Source organism: Corvus moneduloides, chromosome 2, assembly GCF_009650955.1.
Source record: "Corvus moneduloides isolate bCorMon1 chromosome 2, bCorMon1.pri, whole genome shotgun sequence".
Lineage (NCBI taxonomy): Eukaryota > Metazoa > Chordata > Aves > Passeriformes > Corvidae > Corvus > Corvus moneduloides.
In genome coordinates, this window is record NC_045477.1 from 53,984,533 (window position 1) to 54,007,378 (window position 22,846).

General features: G+C 38.8%; 1 protein-coding gene across 1 annotated transcript; it reads right to left on the bottom strand.

Moving 5' to 3' along the window:
- Positions 1–468: 468 nt before the first annotated feature.
- On the bottom strand, positions 469–22,777 carry VPS36 (vacuolar protein sorting 36 homolog). Its single transcript, XM_032099672.1, has 14 exons — positions 22,618–22,777; positions 20,739–20,807; positions 17,174–17,244; positions 15,572–15,686; positions 14,017–14,106; positions 12,588–12,674; positions 9,750–9,782; positions 9,554–9,631; positions 9,012–9,146; positions 8,046–8,111; positions 7,427–7,491; positions 6,891–6,975; positions 4,373–4,449; positions 469–4,289 (listed from the first exon to the last, which is right to left on the bottom strand). The coding sequence occupies exons 1-14, from the start codon at positions 22,711–22,713 to the stop codon at positions 4,196–4,198; spliced, it is 1,161 nt and encodes a 386-aa protein (XP_031955563.1). The 5' UTR covers positions 22,714–22,777; the 3' UTR covers positions 469–4,195.
- Positions 22,778–22,846: the final 69 nt, after the last annotated feature.

Below are 22,846 nucleotides of genomic sequence, written 5' to 3' on the forward strand. Positions count from 1 at the left end.
TGGATTGTAAAGATCACCTTTACAACTTCCTGAGATAATACTGGTGATAATACAAGTACATAAAATACTTGGAATTGTATTCCAGTGCAAAAAGTCTAAATAGTCTGAGCCTTGTCATCAGAGCAGGACTAGATTCACATCAACTATTCCATCAGTACCAGCCCCTTTTACCTTGAACTTGCTGTCCATCTCTGCTGTGAGCATGGCAGGGCAGGGTTTAATGTGCTCTTTCATCAGTAGAAAACTTGAAGTCACAGCATTCAGAGTGCAGTGGCAAAGCAGGAGATGCCAGATCCTACCTGGTCTTTGGTCCGGAGCAGGGATCTGAAGCAGCGTGGTTTCTGTCAGGTCTGCCTCTCCATGAGCATGTGCTAACTAGCAGACTGTGGGGTTTTCTGAAACTTGTCTCAGTCACTCCTGGAATTTTTGTGGTTTGATGTGTGGTTTTGGTTTGGTTTTTTGGACTTCTTTTTTTTTTTTTTTTTTTTTTAATAGTACCTTAATTCTAAACCACAAACAAAAATTACTCTCAAGCCTGCTGGACAGGACAACTACCTGGGAGGACAGATACTTGGACTTCTGCTCCAATAAAGGTATTTAAATAGATCTTTAAAATACAGACAGATGTTGCCAAGAGACATGTCTAGAATATTCACTCAGCATGAATACTTGTAGCTCATTCTTTGGAGAACAAAATCATAGTTGAAGTCTTCCCAGCAGGTGACCTGGAACTACAGGGTCTTGCATTTCACATGAACGCCTGAAGGGCTGAGAGTTAGGATGAAATGGGAACTGCTAGAATAGGAGAAGGAATGTAATTGTCAGATTTGTCAATTGAGCTCAACAGAAAATACATTGGAGAAGGAGTTCCTCCCAAAGAAAATGACGATTTCTTATCAAATCCACAAATAATTTTAAACTGGCCATTCCTGCCTTTTCAGTGTGTATTTTGAAAGAACTGTGCAGTTGCAAATGAGTGCCTCCCAGGCTTCAGGAAGTAGGAGCCTCTACTGTTGGCAACAGGCTCCTACTGTCTTCCACTACTGTTCTCATGAATTCAGCGACAATACTTGCACTAATTTTAGAAGCACAGTTAGGCTCTTTGGACAAACCATGAAAGTCCTGTTAGAAGAACTGAGCATCAAAGAGTTTAGCTAATCAGTATGCACCCAGTAATGATTATGAAAGATACATTTCTGAGGACTTCCAAATGCACATCCATGTATACTTCTCAGAAGAAAAAAAAAATTTGCACTTCAGAAATATGGTCTAGATTAGATCCACGTTTCCATAGGCTGAATATAATTTTTCTGAAAACAAAGGCAAAGGAGAAACGGAAAAGATGTACAGATTCCTGAGGAGTGTTTTCCTGTCAGAGGAAAAGGCCCATGTTTTCAAATGAAAAACATAATCATCATTTAAGACTGCTCCATAAAAAGACAAGCACTATTTGTGTAGGCAGCCCCGGCAAAATGGTCATATATTGTGATACAAATATCCTAGGAATAATCAAAACAGGAAAGGTTCATATGTGCACCTTCTGCATTAAACTAGTATGATCTGTAAGAATGGCAATTCCTACATTTTCCTCTCTCCTAGAACCCTGCTTCAAGAGTCAATAGATTTCTTGCTGGCAGTACCAGAGGAAATAGGACCAGGCAATGACAGTTTAGGACAGTGTGGTGCCCTACCATGACACCACACACCTGTACACATCACTCCTTGTTCACCCAACAGCTGGCTCTCCCTGTGATTCTGGATACATGACTTCATTTCTATGTCAGCTGGGAAAACACATTTAAATGTGCCAAATGCCTTGCCAGTGCTAGCATATGTATAAAAATGCTTGGCTTGCACTCAGACTGCTTCCCTCATGAAAGCAGTGCTTGTGTGGACACCTACAGTTTGACTGTTCTGGCTGGGGTGGGTCACAGGCTACTCAGCAACAGAAGTAAGGCCTTCCAATTACATTTAATTCTGCCCTTTAAATCAAAACCATATTGTATCCTTTTAGGTACAAAATGAGACAGCAAAAATATGATGTGCTTTAACAACCTGCCCCATGGAACCACATGATTTTAATATGTAAAGATTTTAAAGCATTTAAAACATTTAAAAGGAAAAAAACTCAACAGAACAGTCTATTTAAGAAAATGTTTTAATTTTTCTTGCTTTCTAGTAGCCATTTTCTCATGTGTCTATTTAAATTCTAAACCAGCTATACAATTTACACTATAGACTTCTTCCCTGGAGGAAAAACAAAGGAAAAATCTTGGGAAAGAAAATCTTGAGAAAGTACCATTATTCTAAACAGGCTGTATTATTATTGCTTACTTAAGATAATGAAACACTGGGGGTTGGAGGAACAGAGGCTGGCAGTTTACACCTGGCATTTCCTTTCAGGTTTTGTTCTTCCTGCACACGTGCCCCCTTGTGGGGAGAGGTTTAGGCCCACAAACCACTGGCCTTCCGTGACAGGTTTTTTATTGGGCAAAAGACATAGTTGTCAGAAAACAGCTTTTTGCTTCCAAATTTCTCACTTTTCAGTCCCTCCTTAGATATGTGGTGCTCGGTGCACTTTGCATGGATGTCTCCTGTGGGTTGTGGGGAGGATGAAGGATAGCAGCAAGCTGTAAGGCTCCTGAAGAGATGGTACCAGGTGACTAACACAGTAAGAATAGTGTGGAACTGGTTCCTTCAGCCGTGTCAAAGATGTAAGTTTTAGCACCCTTGTGGAGCAGAGGAAAACTGCCCTAAAGAAAGCACTGCATGGAAGTTTGCTTGTGACAAGAGTAAGAGGACACAATTCACTGGATATAAAGGACATCCTACAGGCCACAGGCATGGTCACTGTAGGAATCTCTGCACTCAACTCCTTATTGGCAGGCTCTTAATTGATGTCTAGAAATAGTTCTGAAAATATTTTCAGGCTCATATTAAAAGCCTTTTTGTCCTTTCTTGTGAAGTTGATCTGGCCATTACAACCACAATGCAGTTACCTGTATGCTGTCCTTGCCCATACCTTGAATTAACTTTATTTATTAAAAATAGTCACTTCAAAATGCCAAAAATTTAGGTAATGTGGATCATAAACATCCACTTAACTGTTATTATCATGACAACAGATCTTCAGTTGTGTAGCAACAGTAGTGTAGCAACTCCACTGGAGTTATGAAAACCGAGGCTATTATATTGCATTCAGTGTGAACACAGGGTGAGGAATACCAAACAATGATACCTGTGATTATTAAACACAGGGTGATAGTCTTCTTCCTCCCTTCAGTATGGAAAGCATATTAATTTTCACATTTGAGAGGTAAGCAAATGAACTGTTTCCCTAAAACAGGTAATAGGCTGATGAAACAAACAAATGATCTTTTGTTAGAAGTACAAGATAAGATACAAGCACATTAAAGCACAGAGTCTGGTAAAGTGACAGGAGGCTGCTCCACTCTGCTACAGACAGGACAGAGAAAGGGCACCCAAAGTGCAACATAAATGGACAGGAAGGAAGATGGCAAGGAAAGAGAAGGGAGGAAGTCTGTGCTAACAATGCTTCTATCTGAGATACTAGTGTAAGATATGACAAAATAAACATGGTCATTTCTAGGTTCACATGACATACAGTAATCTCTCTTGCAGCAGGTTCTGTCTCAAATTACAGAACCCCAAGATCCTCCCTTAGAAAACTGTTCATCACTTCTGGGAGAAGGGGTTACTCTACACTGGTTTGTTCCTTATATCTCAGTACGCACCAAAGTCCTGTTTCTTATCGCTGTGGATACATCTGTCTGCTTTGTTGCTCCAGACATAAACAAACTGGAATTGGAGTATGCAGTAACCTGGCTTCTGGGCACTGCCCTCACAGCACTCTATGGCGATATTCTCTCCACTTTCACTGGTGTGGAGCCTTCTCTTGAAGTGAGAAACTACAGAGCACATCAAATAAAACTTGAAAAATGAGTGAGTTGTCTTGAGACAATTGACATGCTTCTGACTTTGTGATTTCTATTTCCTTTCAGTTCCATGTAAGAGGATTCAGCACTTGAAATACCTGAGAACTGTGAAAGCATTGCAATGTTCATGTCTGTTGCAGTTGACTAACAAAATAAAAATTTTAAAGTCAGTTCTTGGAAGGATTCTGCCCTCTGCTCTCTTGTTCAACTATTACATAACAAATTGTACACAAATGGTATTAGCTTTGTGTCAGAAATAAATTTGGGTAGAATCTCAAGCCTTCCACTGAATCATCTCTGCAAAGATGGCCCATCTTTTCAGCAAGAAGCAGCCTAGAGAAAGCAATAGAAGATGTCCTGTATTAGTTGAGGACAACATGGTAACTAAAGGATTAAACACCACAATTGCTACTTACCTTTCTTTGGCTAAGAGAACAGACATCCCCACCAGCTTAGCAAACTCATCAGCTGTGAGAGAACCCTTTTCAGATACCTGTCAAAGACCAAATACACAAATAAACAAACTATGGCATTAAAAGAACAACAAAGTTCTCTCAGCTACTGAATCAGGTCTAGCCTCGAGAAGTGATGAATTGGTAGCAAATCCCTTGAGAAGAAAATTAGTTTGTTTGCATTTTTAAAAAGTACAACTAATTCTGAGTATTTCCCTTTAAAAGCATCTCTTCTGTGTCCTGGGAAAACTGCCAAGTATAAAAAAGGAAGAGAGAAAAGAGTTAAATCTGTAAAAAAATCATATGGTAACCTTTCCTTTGGATTTTTTTTTAAAGATGCCTTGGAACCAAAATGAACGGAAAAATTAGAATAGCTCAGACAGCAGAATACAGTCTCCATCAGCATTTACACAGCAGAACTATCCTAAGTGATTCTGCAAACACTGAAGCCTAAATGAGGAAATAAAAGACCTGTTCAGGGCAGCTCATCAGTGTAGAAATATAAGTCATCTCAGGTAGAAGTGAAGAATTTGAGTTTTATGGCATCTAAAGTACACCCACTGCCTACAGAAAAATTCCCAAACTTTAGTACTTCACATGACATTATGGCATACTAGAGGGCTAACTAAAAGCCACCATCACATTCAGCTGACACAAAGACAGGTTCACTCTTGGGACTCAAAACTTTGGCCCTTTTGTCTCAACCATGCTCCTTAATACATACTAAAATGAAACCTTCTCACACATGTTGGACATTTGGATGTTTAAAATACTAGATAAATACGACATATGAAGTCTAGACTTATTATTGCATTGAATTTCCCAGATAAACATGTTTTATTACCCTGAAAATTACTAATTCTTCCAATTCTCCATTGCTTTAGATCCAAGCAAAGTCGTAAATCCGGATGTAGTCGCCATTTCCTGCTTCCCACATAACTGGGTGGGGAGGGGTCTATTCTGCATCATTCTCAGCAGTAGTCCTTTTACAGAAACTCAGATTAAATTAGTCCTAACATGAGATTGTCGGAAGCTAAGTGATCAAATCTGAGTAATGGATGTCAGCTATACAATCGGTGATTATTTATCTTTCCTTCCCAAACCACTACTCTCATCAAGGATGACTCTGGATTCCTTTGATGTCCATGTCATTTCCTGTCTTCACCAGCCATTCAGAACCACATCTCTGTCCTGCCTGAAATCCTATGGCTTCCTTTCGTTTCTTCTCAGAACTTAATGTATAATGTGCAGTAACATTAAAGTACAGGGTGCTTTTGGCCACAAGTCTGATCTCATCTTCCCTTTCCCGTATGGGATAGTCTTCCTCAGTTGATGCCTCTCCCTTGCATTTGTCTATGGAGTCAAAGTCTCATATTATGAAAGTAACAGAAAAAAGACACCTTGGTAATAAATCCACTATCTGTTACTTTTTGCAGTTGACCTCCTTTGTTATCCAGAAAGGTTTTTCCTTTATTTTCAAAGACATAAGCACTCTTACTAAAGGCAACAAATTCATTAGAAACCAAAAATAATCAGAAAAAAACCCTAAAATGGTCTAGGTATTTTTCTACAAATAGAAGAAAAAACCCTGAAAATATTAACGTATATTGAAAGACGTGTTTTAGAATGGAATCTTTTAAATGCTGTATACATTTCTCTTATCTAAAAGTCTTTCTGATGAGCAAAAGCTGTATGGTGACAATCATGCAAAATGCACTGAACAGTCTATCTCATGTCAAGTGAGGAGGTGTCTGTGATAGCTCTACTTTTTCTCCACTGCCCCCTCTTTGACTTTGACATTTAACTTTGGATACACTGAATCAGCCTTTTCTCAAACGTATGAAAACCAAAAAATTACATTCCACTGAGAAAGAGACAGAAAAATGCATCAAATAATGGGGTAACAGGACTGTGAAGTGTCCAGAGGCAGCAAGACCACAAAGGTTTATGATACTGAGCAATTCATACTACCTTTTTCGCCGATGAAGCTAGCTTAATTCTATAAACACTACTCTCCAACTGAGTGCTCTTCACAGCAGCAAACTTGGTACAAGATGTTACACATACACTGTACTGTTCTGTGAAATAAACCCAACCTAAACAACTACCTATATCAACATTTAAGAGGTGCTCCTACTGCCTACAAGCACATCATGTACAGTGTCTGAAGTTCACTTCTGTTAAATCAGGCGCTCAATACATGCCATGAATTTCATCCTACAGTGCAAAAGATTTGGAGGAAGGCTGAAGGTTAATAAACTTTGAAAAGAGATAGAAAAGAGAATGTAATGACTAAGATTATTGCCTGCACAGAACTTTGAAGATGAGAAGTGCTATTTAAATATTTCTCTTAGAAGATATGAAGTGGAATGTTTTGTATTTTGAAACCTCAAGAGGAAATCCCATACCTCAAGTTTTTTACCTAATGTGTTTAAATTTCCCTAGCAGGGGCAGAACACTGAAGGAAATGAAGTACACTTACTGTCTCTAAAGCAGCAGCTACCATTTCCTCTTCATTATGAGACTGGAGCTCAATCACCATCACACCACTATCAAATATCCGAAGCCTAAAATCAAAAAAGAGAGGCAAAGTAACTAAAAACCCTGTGCACATCACCTATGGTCACACTTCTAATGCAGCCACACCTATAACCACATTACAAAAGGGGAAAAAAATCTCCCAAGCCCCAAACAAGCTCAGTAAGATGAACTTAAGCTTAACATCATCTTCAAAATCTGAAGAGACAGAAAAGAGCAGGGCATATGTCTGGTCTTGGTTAAACCCTTTTCCAGTCTGAAAAAGTTGTAAGTGAAAAAAATAATGTCCTCCTAGCTAAACATTAATGTTTTAATTTAGAGTGGATGTTGGTGCAGACGCCAGCATCCTTTGAGCAAAGAATGACTTTGTTAAAAATAGCCACAGCAACAACAAAAAAATCTACTGCTAGTAAAACATTAAATCATCATGGTCTGACCTGTGAGTGCCATGCTTTACAAACAAATCTGTAAAGCTCTTACCTTAGTGGCAATTTCAGTGATTCCAGCATTTTACAAGCATTCACTAAATCTTCTGGGGACAGCAACTATTAAAATAGTGAAACATATTCATTCACAGCTTGCATTTCAGGTGTATAACATCAAACAAAGCTTTAGTAGCTGCAGCTATAAAATACACCAGGCTACATTATTGTTAATTCTTTTTCCTTTTTATTGTGCAGTCTATTTTCTTAGCTTCTGTGATCCTTTCTGTTCCCTTCCTATGTGTTCTATAATAATCTTTCTTGCCCTGTTTACAGAAAGAATTGTTGTATTTTGTAAAAAAATAAACCCAGAACATTCACCATTCTTTAGTAGTCTCTTTCCTTTAAGGTTTGTTTCCAGATAAGTATGGATTTTCCCTTTCACATGGTATAATAAAAAGCAGAATACATTATCACAACTTATAAAGGATACATAAGTATTATATGTAAGAATGAGAAAGGAAAAAAGGTAAAACCCCTCTAATTTTAATAAAAAACTGATCACATCTTGCTGTAGACAAGTAGAATGAGCAATTGCTAGGGAACATTTTTACCCTTTTTAATTTCCTTATCACTGAAGTCCTGCTATAAAATATTGACCCAAGGCAGTGTCTCACCTCTAGCCCTCGAGCACGATTCACCAGGCAGTACACTTCTGTAAGAGACATGATCCCCCCTCGCTCCTGTGTGAATAAGCACAAGACTGGTAAGAGAAACAGCATTAACCCAGGAAACACAGCATCTCTATTTGCAGGTGGCTGATTAAATAGCTAAAACAGAGGGGCTGAATGATGGGCCCTAATGGGGAAAACTAAAGAGCTAAGTTACACCTTTCACTAACAATTTTAAAATGCGAAACAGTGACACTACACTGAAGGACTGTGAATTACTTTGATTTTGAAGCAGAGAATAAATCACAGGAACAAAGAATTTCAATATATTAAATCTATCAATCAATTTACCATTTTTACTTTTCAGACAAACTCAGTTTTCCATTCTGATCACAGCAGGTAGCACATACCTTTCACAAAAATACTGTAGTATGTATGCTTTTTAGTAGCAACATAGCCTTCTAAGTTGCAACATAAATTTAACTCTTTGGTGAGAAACCTGTACTCTGTAATAGCTTAAGATAAATTAAAACACAAGATATTACTAAGGGCTGGTAATCTACTTAATAATTCTGTCCTATACTTGGAAAAAATGTATATTTTAAGCACTTTAAGATTCATTACTTGTATTTTCAGTGGGTGCAATTTCATTCTTTCTTAAAAAAAAAGAAATATTCTGCAGCAAGGGATGAATACAGGGCTGTTCAAATAGAAAAAAGACCACTTGAACAATTTTCTAAATCTCATCAACATTTTGCAAATTAGAAGTTTATGCCATTAGTCCAAAGAAAAATTCATACTTAACAAAATTTTTTATTCATAAAGACAATATATATTCCTCCCATAAACTTGAATAGGAGGCTATGCTGCTAAATCTGCTTAAAAAAGAGGCAGAGTACAACAACCAAAACACACGTACAATCAAAATTCAGCAACACACGGAAAATGCTGGTGCAAGGTGTGGTGCTTTACCTCTAAGGGTGTCTGCAGGATTCCAGCCAGTTGCTTCGCCAGCTGCATGTGGTACTGTGTACCAGATCCATACGTTTCCCTCGTAACTGGATTAGCTATACCCATACTCAGTAGATAGGACTTGAACCTAATGGTCTGAACAAGTGAACAAACAAATAAATTTAAAAGTACGTCAGCTAATAAGTGATTCTGGGTTTTAAAAATCTTTAATTTTATTACTATAATGCAGTTTCGGGGAATAAATCCTTCAGTTTGCTACCAAGAAAGTCAATTACTAGGCAAAGAGAAGGCAAGACTTAGTACCATTTATTTTTGACCAGCACAGGTAAAAAAATAGAAAAATTTATATAAAAGCAGTAAAATCATTGCTTTTAAAAATAGTTAAAGAAAAATTAACACTAAGCAAGTAAACTCTACACCAAGTATAAGGGACTAAACACAACAAAACCAACCAGCAAGGGTTTTTATTAACATTACACTATTAAACAGATAGCTTTTTGCTTTTTATAGGAACATTTTTGTAGAATTTACAACAAAATTACCTCATCCTCAGTGATGTCACCTTGTTTTTCTTTAATCTTATTAGCTATTGACTTGGATAACTCCACCATTTCCTTAGCCTATCAAGAAACACACACAGATAAGTCAACTTTCAGCTCAAGAGAGAAAATTGTGTTTAAAACTGAGAAAACAAGCGTAAGTCTACTTGAACAAGTGACACATGCCATCCATCCATACCTTCTCCATTAGTTTGCTAAGGTCCTCAAAAGCCTGAAACAAAAAGCAGACAACACAGATCAGTGTAACTACAGCATTCAGCTTCATGGATACAGGGAGATGCCTTTGTCCACCTACCTAAAGTAGGTATTCATAAGAGCTGCTACCCCTTTAGATTGGTATGTTACAATGTGAGATACCATAACTTATTTGTTGATACAACTGTTTTACAGCATGTCTTATAGTTAAAATAAACATAACAAAGAATGAAGAAGAGAATCAATCACACACTTTTCCAGCATGTGAACAGAAATTCGGTATGATTTATGATGTCCATGATAGGAAGTACAATGAGACACTGAGTCCCAGAAAAGATTAAACTGTCCAAGTTTATTATGCTCTCTGTAAGGTAGGGGAAGGTTTCTGGGTGCTGATGGTAGGTTTTGTCCCAACACTTGACCCTCACTGCAGGAGATCTGTTGTTTCTGGTCAGCTGCAAGACAGCTGTAAAGCTACAGTTGTACTCCTCCTGACAAGACAGCTTTACTTTAATCAGAGGATGTTACTTAGTTAGTAAGAAACACTCATTTCAAATCAGCAAGGAAGACGGTATGTGAGGACAAAACCTCTGGAATGCGGGGTAACATCTCTTCATTTAAGTACTCCAATAAAATGCTATGGTCTCAAATACAACAACTCTGCAACTCACAAACGGTTTTTAGGCTTAAATGAATCATGCATTAAAAATAGCTGAAGGTATACCGAAATTCCAAACTTTTAGTAATGATAAACCAGAATTAAAAAATTCATGTTAAAAAAAAGAGAGCTAGCAACTCCATTAATGCAACTATATTAAAAAGCAACCCTCTTTTCTCCCACCCTCATTAACACACATTCATTCAGCCTCCTCACTTCTCTCAAATACATGACAACATGTCCAAGTCGTCAACCTTTTTCAAACAACCTTTTCTGAGCAACTGGTGTGAGAAAAATTCCTGAACCTTTTCATCTAATGCTTGCCTGACAGCAGCATCCAAGCCCTCCAGCCACAAGTAAAGAAGGTTACAGTGTCAAATGGCCAGAGAGACATCTTGCCTGCAGCTTCCAGTCACTGCCTCTATGTCATTTCTGGCTTACTCTGACTAATCCCCCACTAGAAAGACACATTTTAGCTGTGTTTTTGCAGAAGACCCCAATAGGTCTTTACATATAGGTGCCTTAAGTAGAAGCTTATTGGTCAGAGATTCAACATACAAAGAACAAAAGGAGATGCCTCTAGAAAGAGACAGGCCTTGCTTTTCACCTCCTGATAGCACCAGTGTTTCTCCACTGACTGGACAAGTTTAGTCTCCTAACATTTGGTACCTGAGTTAGGTACCACCAAAATTAAGTGGTCCACATGGAGAAAAGAAAATATACCACTGCATAACAATAATTTACCACTAAGAAAAGAAAAGCTTCTCTTTGGAATACTTCTTCTTACTCCCTAATCTTCCAAACTGAATAATTTACAGTAGGTTTCCCAATCCCTAGTGTAAATCAAAGTCCTGCTACTCTACTTGTATATGATATCAGCAAGAAGTTTTCTAACAGGGCTTTTCCCAGCTTATTTCTAGTCTCTATACCTGCATGAAAACAACATTGATCAAAAGAACCCTTGATTTAGCTAAATAAACAGCATGCTGTGTCTAACTCCTCCTCTGCCTGACTCACCCAGGGCAGGCCTGGAAACAAAGGGGAATGTGCACACACCTAACAGGAACTTCCTCAGATAAACAAAAGGCTAAAGAGCTGGATTCTTATCAGCACTGAACAGCAGATGCAGGAAGCCTTTTCCTGGAAGCCAGGGCACCATTTTTTAAATTAAGTCATTTATAACATTTAAAGCTGGAGGAAGGCAGGATTTTACAAGTCATGGTTTTCCTCTGCTCACACAGCATGTTTAAATGGATTTCTTTTACTCTCTGACAAAGCTACTAAGGAAAAAATAAGCAGACAATGCCTTTTGTACTATATACACATGCATGTAACCACAATACCTTTTGAACTACCCACAAAACTTCATTCATTACGCTCCTCACAGACAGAAAGCAAGTAAGTTTAATGCTCCCAGTATCTGAAATAGCACATGGCCTGCAAAGGCACTATCATTTTCGTAAGTATTAGAGCAGGGAATGCCTTTTTCTCGTGGCACACTGAAGTCCATAAAGCTTTGCCCCAAGAACAAATCTGCCGCATGTAGTTTATGAGTACTTTTGTATTAATCTCTACTACCAAGACAGAATCAGACTATTTTTGAGGGTATTACTCTCAGGTATGTATGAAGAAATTAAATGTCTCTGCTGTTCATCAGTATTGATACCTGGAATTCAACTGTTGTGCTGGTTCTATGGAAAAGGATGATCTCCATCTAGCCCAGGTATTTTACAAAATACTTGTAACATCTTGTCAATGCCTGGACTGCAAATCATTTTACTGTAATTATAAGCCTAAACGTAACATTTAAAAACCTGACTATAGGATGAAAATCTAACTTCACCACAGTTATGTGCAGACACTCGGATCAGCATATTCTGCTTAATATATATTCAATTTTCAATTGAAACAAAAATTAGTTTAATAAATACACACTGTTAGTTTCAAAGAACAATATCCTTGAAAGGAATTGTTTAAATGAAGTACCTTTACATATATTGAAAAGCCAGTTAACAAAATAAATAATTGTAAACTGTACACTCTTAATCAATTCAGACTTCTCAAAAAAAACAATAAATAGTCTCAACTGTCCCTAAAAGAAAGTGTGAATGAATGTAAATAGTTCAGACAGGTGGTCGACCTTGAAATTTCCAAAGTACCTACCTCAGAAATGTTTTTGTCAGTCTCTTTTCTTTTTTCTTCTAATTTCCTTTCAATACCTACAATTCCTACAGCCCTTATTCTTCCTGCCTTAAAAAAAAAAAAAAAAAAGGAAAAAGGGAAAGAATCAAAATAGGAAATGTTAAGTTTTCTCACCTGCCTCACTGTGAAAATTAGAGGACAGGAAATACTCCTTCAAACAGCAGATATCATTCGTACAATATTTCATGCATTTCTTGACAGTAATTTTTAAGCCATTGTAAAAGAAACCAAACAAGAAATGTGAACCATGTATAAACTTGCTGTACTAGACAAATAATGATATTGATAATATACTGAAGCTATTAATATGGCTTAACATCCAGACTGAGTAATCCAGCTCATCTCAATTCTAGCCTCCCAAGACCATGTGAGCATCCATACTAGAGCTATGGAAATGCCTGAGTGTATTACTTCAAGAAATCCAGCCTGAAGAAACAGAAACATAGAAACACAATGCTAAGTGCAGTCTAATTTACCTTCCTCAGAGGTTTTACAATGGGGGTGATGGTGAAACTTTTACCAGATGCCAAATGTGTTCTAGAAAGGCTGGTACCTACGTGGCAGCAGTGTCAGGCCTCTAATCTCTGACTGCAAATCTTAGCAATGGTGTTAATGAGTTACTATGGCTTAAGTACAACAGGGAAGGCATTTTGATTAGATTCTTCATGCATTACTCCAAATGCAATTGTGCTTATAGGTCCTACATTGACCAAAAGGGACATACAGGATTTCATATTGAACAATCTTTAAATCATCCTATTTCATTCACACAATACTACATATTCATATATTCAGCACATTAATATATAGAAACAACACCTACATGTTTATCAGTTTATAATCTAAAAGTATGAAGGCAGATAAAGAAGGTATTTTAACATATGACATTCTTCCAAACAACTGTCCATTCAGAATACACATTCAAATCAAACATACATAGGTTTCAAAGAGTTAAATAAAAGTTATGCTATATATTTGACTTCCAGCCACAAAAAAAATAAACCAGAAATCACAATTAAGACAAAAAAATTTTCCAGCATCATTGGACCTCACATGCTGAATAAAAGTATATGCAAATAAATATTTTATTTGCACAATTATGTGTGTGTGTGTCTAACTGAAACAAACAAAAAAAAGAGCTCATTATTTAAACACACTCAAGAAAGAGAGGATACTTTGTTCTATCAGGTGAAAAATGAAAATGAGAAACTAATTTATGCCAGTGAAAAAACAGGCAAACTAAAGCTGAATTCCTACATGTGTCCATGATGTTGGTTAGAGAGTCACATGCTGGATGCAGTATATGGAGGTGGCAAGAAGTGGCAATAAGAGATTACACACAATAAGAAGTGTGGCAATAAGAGATCCTGCTCAGAAGCTCTGCACATACCTGTGAATCCTTGTTAACTTGCATGGCCTGACCAGTGGGTAAGCTCTCCCATCTCCTTTGTGTGATTTCTTCTGATAATCGTCTATAGAACTGCAAACATTAAAGAGTGACAACAGATGTTTCATAAACTGTGCAGAGTACCTCTGGGTAATTTTAGCATCTTGGTGGTGATGAAAAAAACTTCACCAAGCATGGAGACAAAGCATGGTAACACCTACACATCTATGGTACAGAACTCACTATATGGAAATTCTTAATGTCCAGTCTTCAAAACTATTCACATTAGATAGGACAAGCCATGTAGTCACTAAGTACTTCCATTGTGAAATGTTTCTTCAGATATTCAAAATGTCCCAAACCATGCTAAAGTTAAAAATGTTGAGGTATACTCAAAGGCATGCTTGTAAAGGAAGGGAAGTTGAACAATACAATTGCTATTGATCTGCTAATTCAACAATATAAAAACAACCACACAGATCAATTAAACTGATTTGTTTATTGCTAATAGCAGACGGTGGCACTAGTTAACGCTACGTGTATCCCACTGACCAATATCCAGAAAGAAAATCTATTCCACCCTTTTCATTGTTCAGGTTCACAGGAAAGCATTCAGAAGTCATAAAGAAAGGCTCAGGTGTAATTGATGTGCTAGGCAACCAGAAAGCACAGTAAGTTTAATTTTCAGACACAACATTAACATTAAAATAATTACGATTATGATTGAGAAAAACACATATTTATACTATGCTTAAACCTACAGTCACCATAATCTGAAAACTGCTCACAAAGAAATGAAAGTGAGCCTGATCAAGCACATGCATTTTTAAGACATTTCTAACTAATTTGAGTTGAAAATCTGATTTTCCGCAGTGTACAGGTACAGCTTTTTCCATAGTCCAAAGTTAAAGTTCTCAGTCTCATCAAACGAGGATCTTCCACTGTGAAATTTCTTTACAGAGCGCAATTTGTTTGGTTTTTAGGATAACCCTTCTTTTAAGAATATATTACATTTTTCTTAGAATGTTCAAAGCCTTTGAGATTCGGTGTAGGTTAAAAAAAATATTTATAAAGTGTATAATGAATGCAAGTTCTGAGGCAACAAAAGGTGTTCAGCAATAAAATTAGAGAGATAATTAGGAATAAGTTGTTTGATTCCTCTTCAATAGAGGGTTAGGTACAAAGAAACATCTTTTACTCTGTTAAACATTCAACAGATTTCAGAGATGCCATTTTGGAAAAGCCTGTGTTCAATTTACTAGATTTTTTAAAAAAGGAAGTATAAGATTATACTAAACGCCTTAAAATAAGGACTAGCCTTGTAATGCCTCTTGACATTTTTGGAACTCTATTTGCAGTATTTAATGAAAGTAGACAACATGGGAGGCTCATAGTGTTTGTCTTCCAAAAGGATGTATTGAAAAAGCTCCACCTCAAAAGTAAACACGGAAAGATCATAGAAAATTATCAGAAACACAGCAAGAGGAGAAAAGCATGTCCAAAGACCTGATTTGCTCGGCATCCATGGTGCAAGACTTGTCCATGGTACAAGACTTACCTCAATCTGCCCATGTTCTTTGAAAGAAAGCTTGATGTAGGAATATTTGCTGCTTTGGAATGGACCAGGTTCTTTGTTTGAAGAAGCAGGATGAAGATGAACTACTATTTTGGCACTAAGGAAAAGGTAAAGGAAAGAGAAGATATTTCTGTAACATCTAAATAAACTATTTCTGCCCCAAAGTTAACCTTTCATCAAAACCTCTTTTAACTATCTCACATAAGAGCTACAGATGATTGAATAATGCTTTACATTTATGCACCAACATTTGAATATTTTGAAGTATGTCTTGCAAAAACTACTACAGCCTCTAAAGCAGAAACATTTTACAAATTTAAAATGTACCTACCTTTAATTCTTAAGAAATAAACACAACAAATTTTAAAATTTCAAGCAATAATTTCCAAAAAACCTTTTAGTTGGGATAAAAAGTGAGTGTCATGTTGTTGTGTAGTTTGGCAGTAGTTATTGCAGGTCAAAAGCCAAAATACGCTATTTTTGACACAGGAAAACAAAAGGTTTCAATATTATGTGTAACCTATCCCACTTTTATATGTCACTTGTGGACACTGTATGTGAACTTATCCAAAACCAACATTCAAAGGCAACATGCATGGAAATAACAGTCTAAAATGACATCTACTACCAAAACAGACCTTGGGAGTGCACGATTTTAGGCAAATGAACACACTGCTATCACAATATGACTGCAAGTCCCCCATTCCCATCTCATTTTACTAATACTCTTTTCATTGGTCTTTATCTACTTCTCCAGCATTAGTGAATTAACTGATTTCTTCTGAATACCCCCAGCATATTACTGTACTGATCTGACTGTAGGCTGCTAATGCCATGATGATTTTTTTGCCTTTTCTTTTATACACCTTTTTATAGTTTTTGTATTCTTAGTGTTTTTTAGCCTACATTCTTAGACTTATTTGTTAAGTTAGGAGACTAAACATCTTAGAAGCCCCAGACCCCAAGGAGCTCTCCAGAACACATTTTGTAAACTGTGATAGGACCATCCAGGGGAAGGTTCCTTGGGGAGGGGGCTCACTTGATCCTCTCACTGGGGGATCTTTGATAGATATGCTAATTAGTAAAACCTATAATGTTATACCCAATCTATTGTGGGTGTGCATTGCAGTGTGCATTTCGGGGCATTCCACCTGGACATGGAGCACCTGAGGATCCTTAAAATAAATTTGAGGTAAAATCCCTTTTTCCCTTCTAACCGTGTTTGATTCTTGATTTTAAGACCAGGAAAAGATATCACTGCAAGCAGAGGTTAATTATGTATGTATTTCTCCAGGTAAAATTTTTTCTCTCTTTAGAAACTTAAAATCATAGAATTGTTTATGTTGGAAAAGACCTCTAAAATCATCAACACACACTTGTTTAGTGATTACATGACAGTTACTTAACAAATCACATCAATCATGACTCTCTTACACTTTTGACCTAAATTGTCCTTGTGGCTGTCAGTCTGGAAACTTAAGATTGCAAATGGAACCTACCACGAATTAATCTATAATATCAGGTACCTCACATAACATGCATGTGAAAGGATCCATCTGAAAAAGACAATGAGGATGTCCATACCTTTTTCCTATCCCAGCTGCTTGCTCTTCAATAAACACAATCTGAGACAGAGGTACAGCAATGCAGCACTCCTGGAATAAACACCACAAACACAGGTGAATTAAAGCCATATCCTGTCTATTCACTCTCTAAACCCAAGTGTTCTCTTTCCCCATTTCACAAACAGTATGGATATCTACAGGTGCTGCCTGAGGCACTCTATGTGAAATAGGATTGTAAGAACAGAAACAATGTATTACAGTGAAATATATGTAGAAAAATAGCACAAAATTGAAACTGAGTTCTAGTTAATTAAAAGACCTCAACAAACTTAAGTGTCAATGTGTCAACTTTAAAAACCTCAAGCTAGATTCATAGAAGGGACTACAAGATTTAACAAATCCTTAGATCTAAGTTCAAAACTTAAACACTAAAATTTCCACACTACTGCACCTGATCACTGTAGGTGCATGATACTCATAGGTTCTTGACATTTTTGCATTGATGTTACTTTGGGAGCTAAAAAAATACCCAAACCCACCAGTCTCTTTAAATACTGAATATCTAAAACCTAGACTATTGTCTGAGTGCAATAGGAAATTTTCCATCTATCCTACAGTGAAGGACTTAATCCAGCAATTGGTGCATCTCAACACACATTTACTGGACTGTGCTTTAAACGAAAGAGCAAGAAACAAGACTGTATCCAGTTGTTGGAGACTAACCTACCCGAGGCTAAACTCTTTATACATGCATTTGAGACAGAAATTGCTACAACAATGATACAAAGCATCTAATAAGGTGCCTGGTCTGGTTTTGGTGAACATCCTTTGAGGAACATCACTTCCCATACAACAGCCTGGTGATTGACACAGTCACACAGAATGCAGGAAACATAGGCTGCATTTCCTCTCTGAACCTCTCTCTTCCACCTGCTACTGCCTAACACCAGTTTACAATAGACACTGTTACAGGGCCCTCTAAATCCCTACTACTAAAATTGTTCCTCTTTGTATGGAATAATTAAATACCCATTAAATCTGAGAGCGGGGAAGTATACATGCAGGAGCCCCACCTCCAATAAGTAAATCTCTTACTGAAAAAACATGGGTTGCACTTCCTTTTCTAAAAACTCTTACTGCAAGCTATCTAGACTCTTCTATTACTCTAGTTGCTGAAGCCATTACAAACAATTATTGTTTGTAAAACATCCACAAAGTTCTGGACACTTTAAAAGATAGGCAATATGATACTTCTGTTAAAAAAAGGGTTTGAGAATGACAAAAAGAGTTCAACTATATATAGTATGTACACTGTCAAAGTGACTGATTAATTTCATTCCACGATAGAAAATTATGTGAACTTATTTTAAGTACAAGGACTTAGAATCACCCCTTCCTGGTGAGAGAAGTTACAGGAAGGGATACAAAAATAGAAATGTGTTAAATATGCTGTGTGTTTATTTGGATTTTTTCTTCTAATGTCTCATGCCCACATTTTGCATGATTTTATCATTTAAAATTTTGTACAAATTAGCTATGTAACAAACTTTACAGAATTCCTTTTTTTTTTTTTGGAAACACTGTTCAACTGCAGATGGCATGTAAAAAGCAGCTACAAAGCACAGCTAATGACAAGAGCCCCATTTATTATTACAGATTACTGACACAATAAAAAGGGACTCTCTAGAAATTTATTCGAGGTAAGCTAGCTAAGGTTTCTAAGTCTGATGTTAAATCACACCTGAGCTTAGACAACAACTCACCATGAAAACAAAAGGGCACCATGGTCCCCATGTTTCAGTACTGAGAGCTTGAAAATAAATCAGCTTTATTTACCCCACTAACAAAGCTAATTACATCTCCTAATCAGATGGGTAATTTTTGCCCATCTCTAAGCCATTATTTCTGCCCCTTCTGTTAATCAAGCCTGAGTTTGTCAGAATCTTTGCTGAGTTAAATTAGTTAAAATAAAATAATTTTTCTTCTTCTCCAAGGTTTTCCTCTGCTGATTTAGTGAATTCAATGACCTTGGGAGAGTACAAGAAATCACATGGCCTAGAAGCAGAGGGAGAAGTTGGGGAAAAGAGACAAATGTAATCTTTTTGTTGGAAAGGAGAGAATGGGGCTATGTTCAGTTCTACAGCTTGCTGAAGCCATAAAGCCCAATGTTACTCCAAGCATGCAAAAAGTCCAAGTGAGACGATTAGAAGCAGTAGTTGCTGAAGTACATGCTCAGCTCTCAAAAAGAGATGCTGAGGAAGAAATAAAAGGTTTAGGATTAACAGAGTTTAGTACATTATTTTATGTGATAATATGATGACTGTGCAAAAAAGCCCCATGTTAATTTATACAAAACAGCTCACGGTCTGGACAATCAAGCCCTAACTTGTGTAACAGTAACCCTACCATGGGTAACAGCCCTTCAAACATTTTGAAAAATTTGTACTAAAAATAATTCTCCTGTTTCTGCAAACAATCCCTAAAGAAAAAAACACTGCTTTGCCAAATTAAGAACAACCTTGGTGACATTACCTTCAGACTGCCCTTAGTAGCACCCTGCTTTGGAGCAAGGATGTGGTATTTGCTAGGGAACGGCCTTTGGGTGTGAGAGGTGCTTCAGCTGCCCTTGCACAAAACCAGCCCAGTGGAATACAATTTGCTTTTGAAAAGTTGTCACCTAAACGTGCTCTGTCTAAACTTTGGCTTTCAGGGCTAAATTTCTCAATTACTGTGTCCAAAACAAACATAATCCAACCTGGTCTGAGGAAGACTTCTCCTTCAATTGCATCTGTGGAGCAGTGCCCATTGTCACAGTCTATGCGTAGAGCTTAATGTGTTTGTGGTCTTTCTCTCCCACTTCCAGCCTGCATTCCTGGGCTGTGGTTGATGACACAAAGCATTCAGCAGTATTTTTTTACTTTAGTACAGTTACCACACTGCAGTTCTGACAGTGCCACTTAACCTGTGACCAGCTGTCCACAGTAGTACAGACAAATGTTCTGGCTGATCGAAGGGATGGTTCATAGCAGGAGCAGGCAGCTGGGAGGGCAAGATGTGTGCAAAACAATACTGCCACCAAACACGTCCTATTATCAAATCATGGTCTGGCCTATATGGTGGGAGCAGAAGACTGTGAAACTTGGACTTGAAACCAACAAGGAAAAAAAGGATTTCCTAGACAAGGAGCACAGGAGAGAAGTTCATATTATGATTTGCCTGACACATTCAACTTCAGTCTCAAAATCAATGCTTTTTAGTGCATGACACCAGGCTCTTTTCTCCTTTATTTCTGTGTCGTTAGAAAAGGAAAATTTATAGGATACATTCCTATCCCTTCTCATCTCTGCATGATTATTTTATTAAAGCAAGACTGAGTGAAAGAACACTACATAATCTTCTTTCTGCTGTGAGCCAAAAAGTGGACTATACTTGTACAACAAAACACACACAACGGCAGGAAAAATCCCCTGTCCGTGTGCAGGCTTTTCATTGCAAAAACTTGTTTATTATGGAATTTCCAACTGAATGACATACAGTGTCTTGGGGTGACACCGGAACATACAGGAAACAAAAGTGGGACTTACATGATTCTTCTGATCCCTCCAGATCAGTCGGTGTGTGCTCAGCAGTAAAACTCCACTATCGAATTTCAACTGGACAGGAAAAATAAAACAGATCAACAAAAAACTGAACCAGTAAGTTGCATAAATACTGGTCTTGGAAACATTACACCTTACCACAACACAGCAATCAGATTTAACAGGCCAGTATTTTGAGAACACTCCCTTTTTTTCAGAAAACAAAATACATGAAGTTTAGAAAAATAGTATAAAAGGATTAGATGGATAAACACAAACTTCCTTTTTCAAGCGTATAAACTTTTCCCCCGGAAATCCTGAGGGATCCTCCCTCCATATACTCTGCAAGATGTACAAAAGTTCTTAAACGTATTTTAAACAGAGCTATTGGCTTTGGAACCTTCATTATATTCTGACAAAGAAGGTAAAAATTATGCAAAAAAGCAAAGCAACCTAATAAAAAGATGCTGCACACAGTCTGAAATCTTCCATCCTATCACACAGGAGTATTGCTTCTATCTGTGTTGCTGTTGAAAAGCTCCTTACTTATCAGACAGCAAACAGTACCTGGAAAATCTGCATTAGCAAATTGCTTCCTATTTGTAAAATCTGAGGCATGTTTTCACAGCTTTTTGTGATGGCATGCAATTACCATGGTGTGGAAAAATGGAGAGATCAAGAGTCAGTCCGGCAGTGAAGTGAAACAATAAGCAGGATGGCTCAGAAAAGAGTAGAGAGTATGTCAGCACCCTTGATGACTAGGGCTCAAGAGCATTTTACAGCTACCAGGATGACTCAAGTGTGAATTGTGCATCATGCCCTGTACCACACCAAAGCAAGGGCTCACTCCCATACAGGAGTGACAGCCCAATCAGTGGGCAGTGCTTTGTGACAGTGACATTGCCTATACACACTCTGTGGGGGTCCCAACCCTCATCCCACATCACATACACTGTCCAAGGCCTTTCTCACAGAACCGCAGAATCAATTAAGTTGGAAAAGACCTCTGAGAGCATCGGGTCCAACCTATGACCCAACACCCCTATGCCAACCAGACCGTGGACTTGAGTGTCATGTCTAGTCTTTCCTTAAACACCTCCAGGGACGGTGACTCCACCACCTCCCTGGGCAGCCCATTCCAATGCCTAATCTCCCTTTCTGTCAAGAAATTATTCTTAATGGCCAACCTAAACTTCCCCTAGCACAGTTTAAGGCTACTTCCACTTTTCCATTCACTTGTTTCCGGGGAGAAGAGACCGACCCCGACGTGGCTCCACCCTCCTTTCAGGCAGTTGCAGAGAGCAGTAAGATCCCCCCAGAGCCTGCTCTTCTCCAGGCTAAACAATCGCAGCCCCTTCAGCTGCCCTAAGATTTGTGCTCCAGACCTTTCCCCAGCTCCGTTGCCCTTCTCTGGATCCGCTCCAGCACCTCTGTCTGTTCTGAACTGAGGGGCCCTGAACTGAACACAGGATTCGGGACGCGGCCTCACCAGTGCAGGGGTACAGTCCCTGCCCTGGTCCTGCTGGCCACACTATCTGCTATAGGCCAGGGCGCCACTGGCCTTCCTGGCCACCTGGGCACACGGCTGGGTGACGTTCAGCCGGCTGTCTACCGGCACAACCCCTCAAAGCCTGCGCCCTCATCTCCCCACAGAGACAAACCCTGCCAGACCCTGGCGCAGAACGTCCTCCCACACCCCCAATCGATGCTCCGCCTGCAGCCCAAGCCCTTCACGCCCCTCGTACCGCGCCCCTCGCCCGACACCGCCCGTACTCACCGCCATACCACCCCCCTTGCCTGGGGCCCACGGCCGCGTCCTTTACCCTCCTCCCCCACCCCGGCCGCGCCGCCAGGCCCCGCGCGGGGCCGCTCCAGCTCCCGTCACCTTCTCCTCCCCGTCGCTGAGGCGCACGCCGCGCTGCTGGACCACCAGCGTCTCTCCCAGCTCCAGCAGCCCGGTGGTCCACGAGAACCTGTCCATGGCTGCCCTTCCCGTCCCGCATCGGGCCGCGGCCGCCGGGCGCGCAGGGACCGTGCGCGGTCGGCCCGCGCCCTCTAGCGGCGGCCCGGGGAGCGGCCGCCATGTTCCCCCCCGCCGAGCGGCGGGAGCGCAG

Coding starts and splice junctions, on each gene's coding strand:
- VPS36 (XM_032099672.1), bottom strand. CDS start 22,713: ATGGACAGGTTCTCGTGGACCACCGGGCTGCTGGAGCTGGGAGAGACG. Junction 8,112..9,011: donor TCCTGCAGACACCCTTAGAG/GTAAAGCACCAC, acceptor TTATTCACACAG/GAGCGAGGGGGGATCATGTC. Junction 7,492..8,045: donor ATCGTGCTCGAGGGCTAGAG/GTGAGACACTGC, acceptor CTATTTTAATAG/TTGCTGTCCCCAGAAGATTT.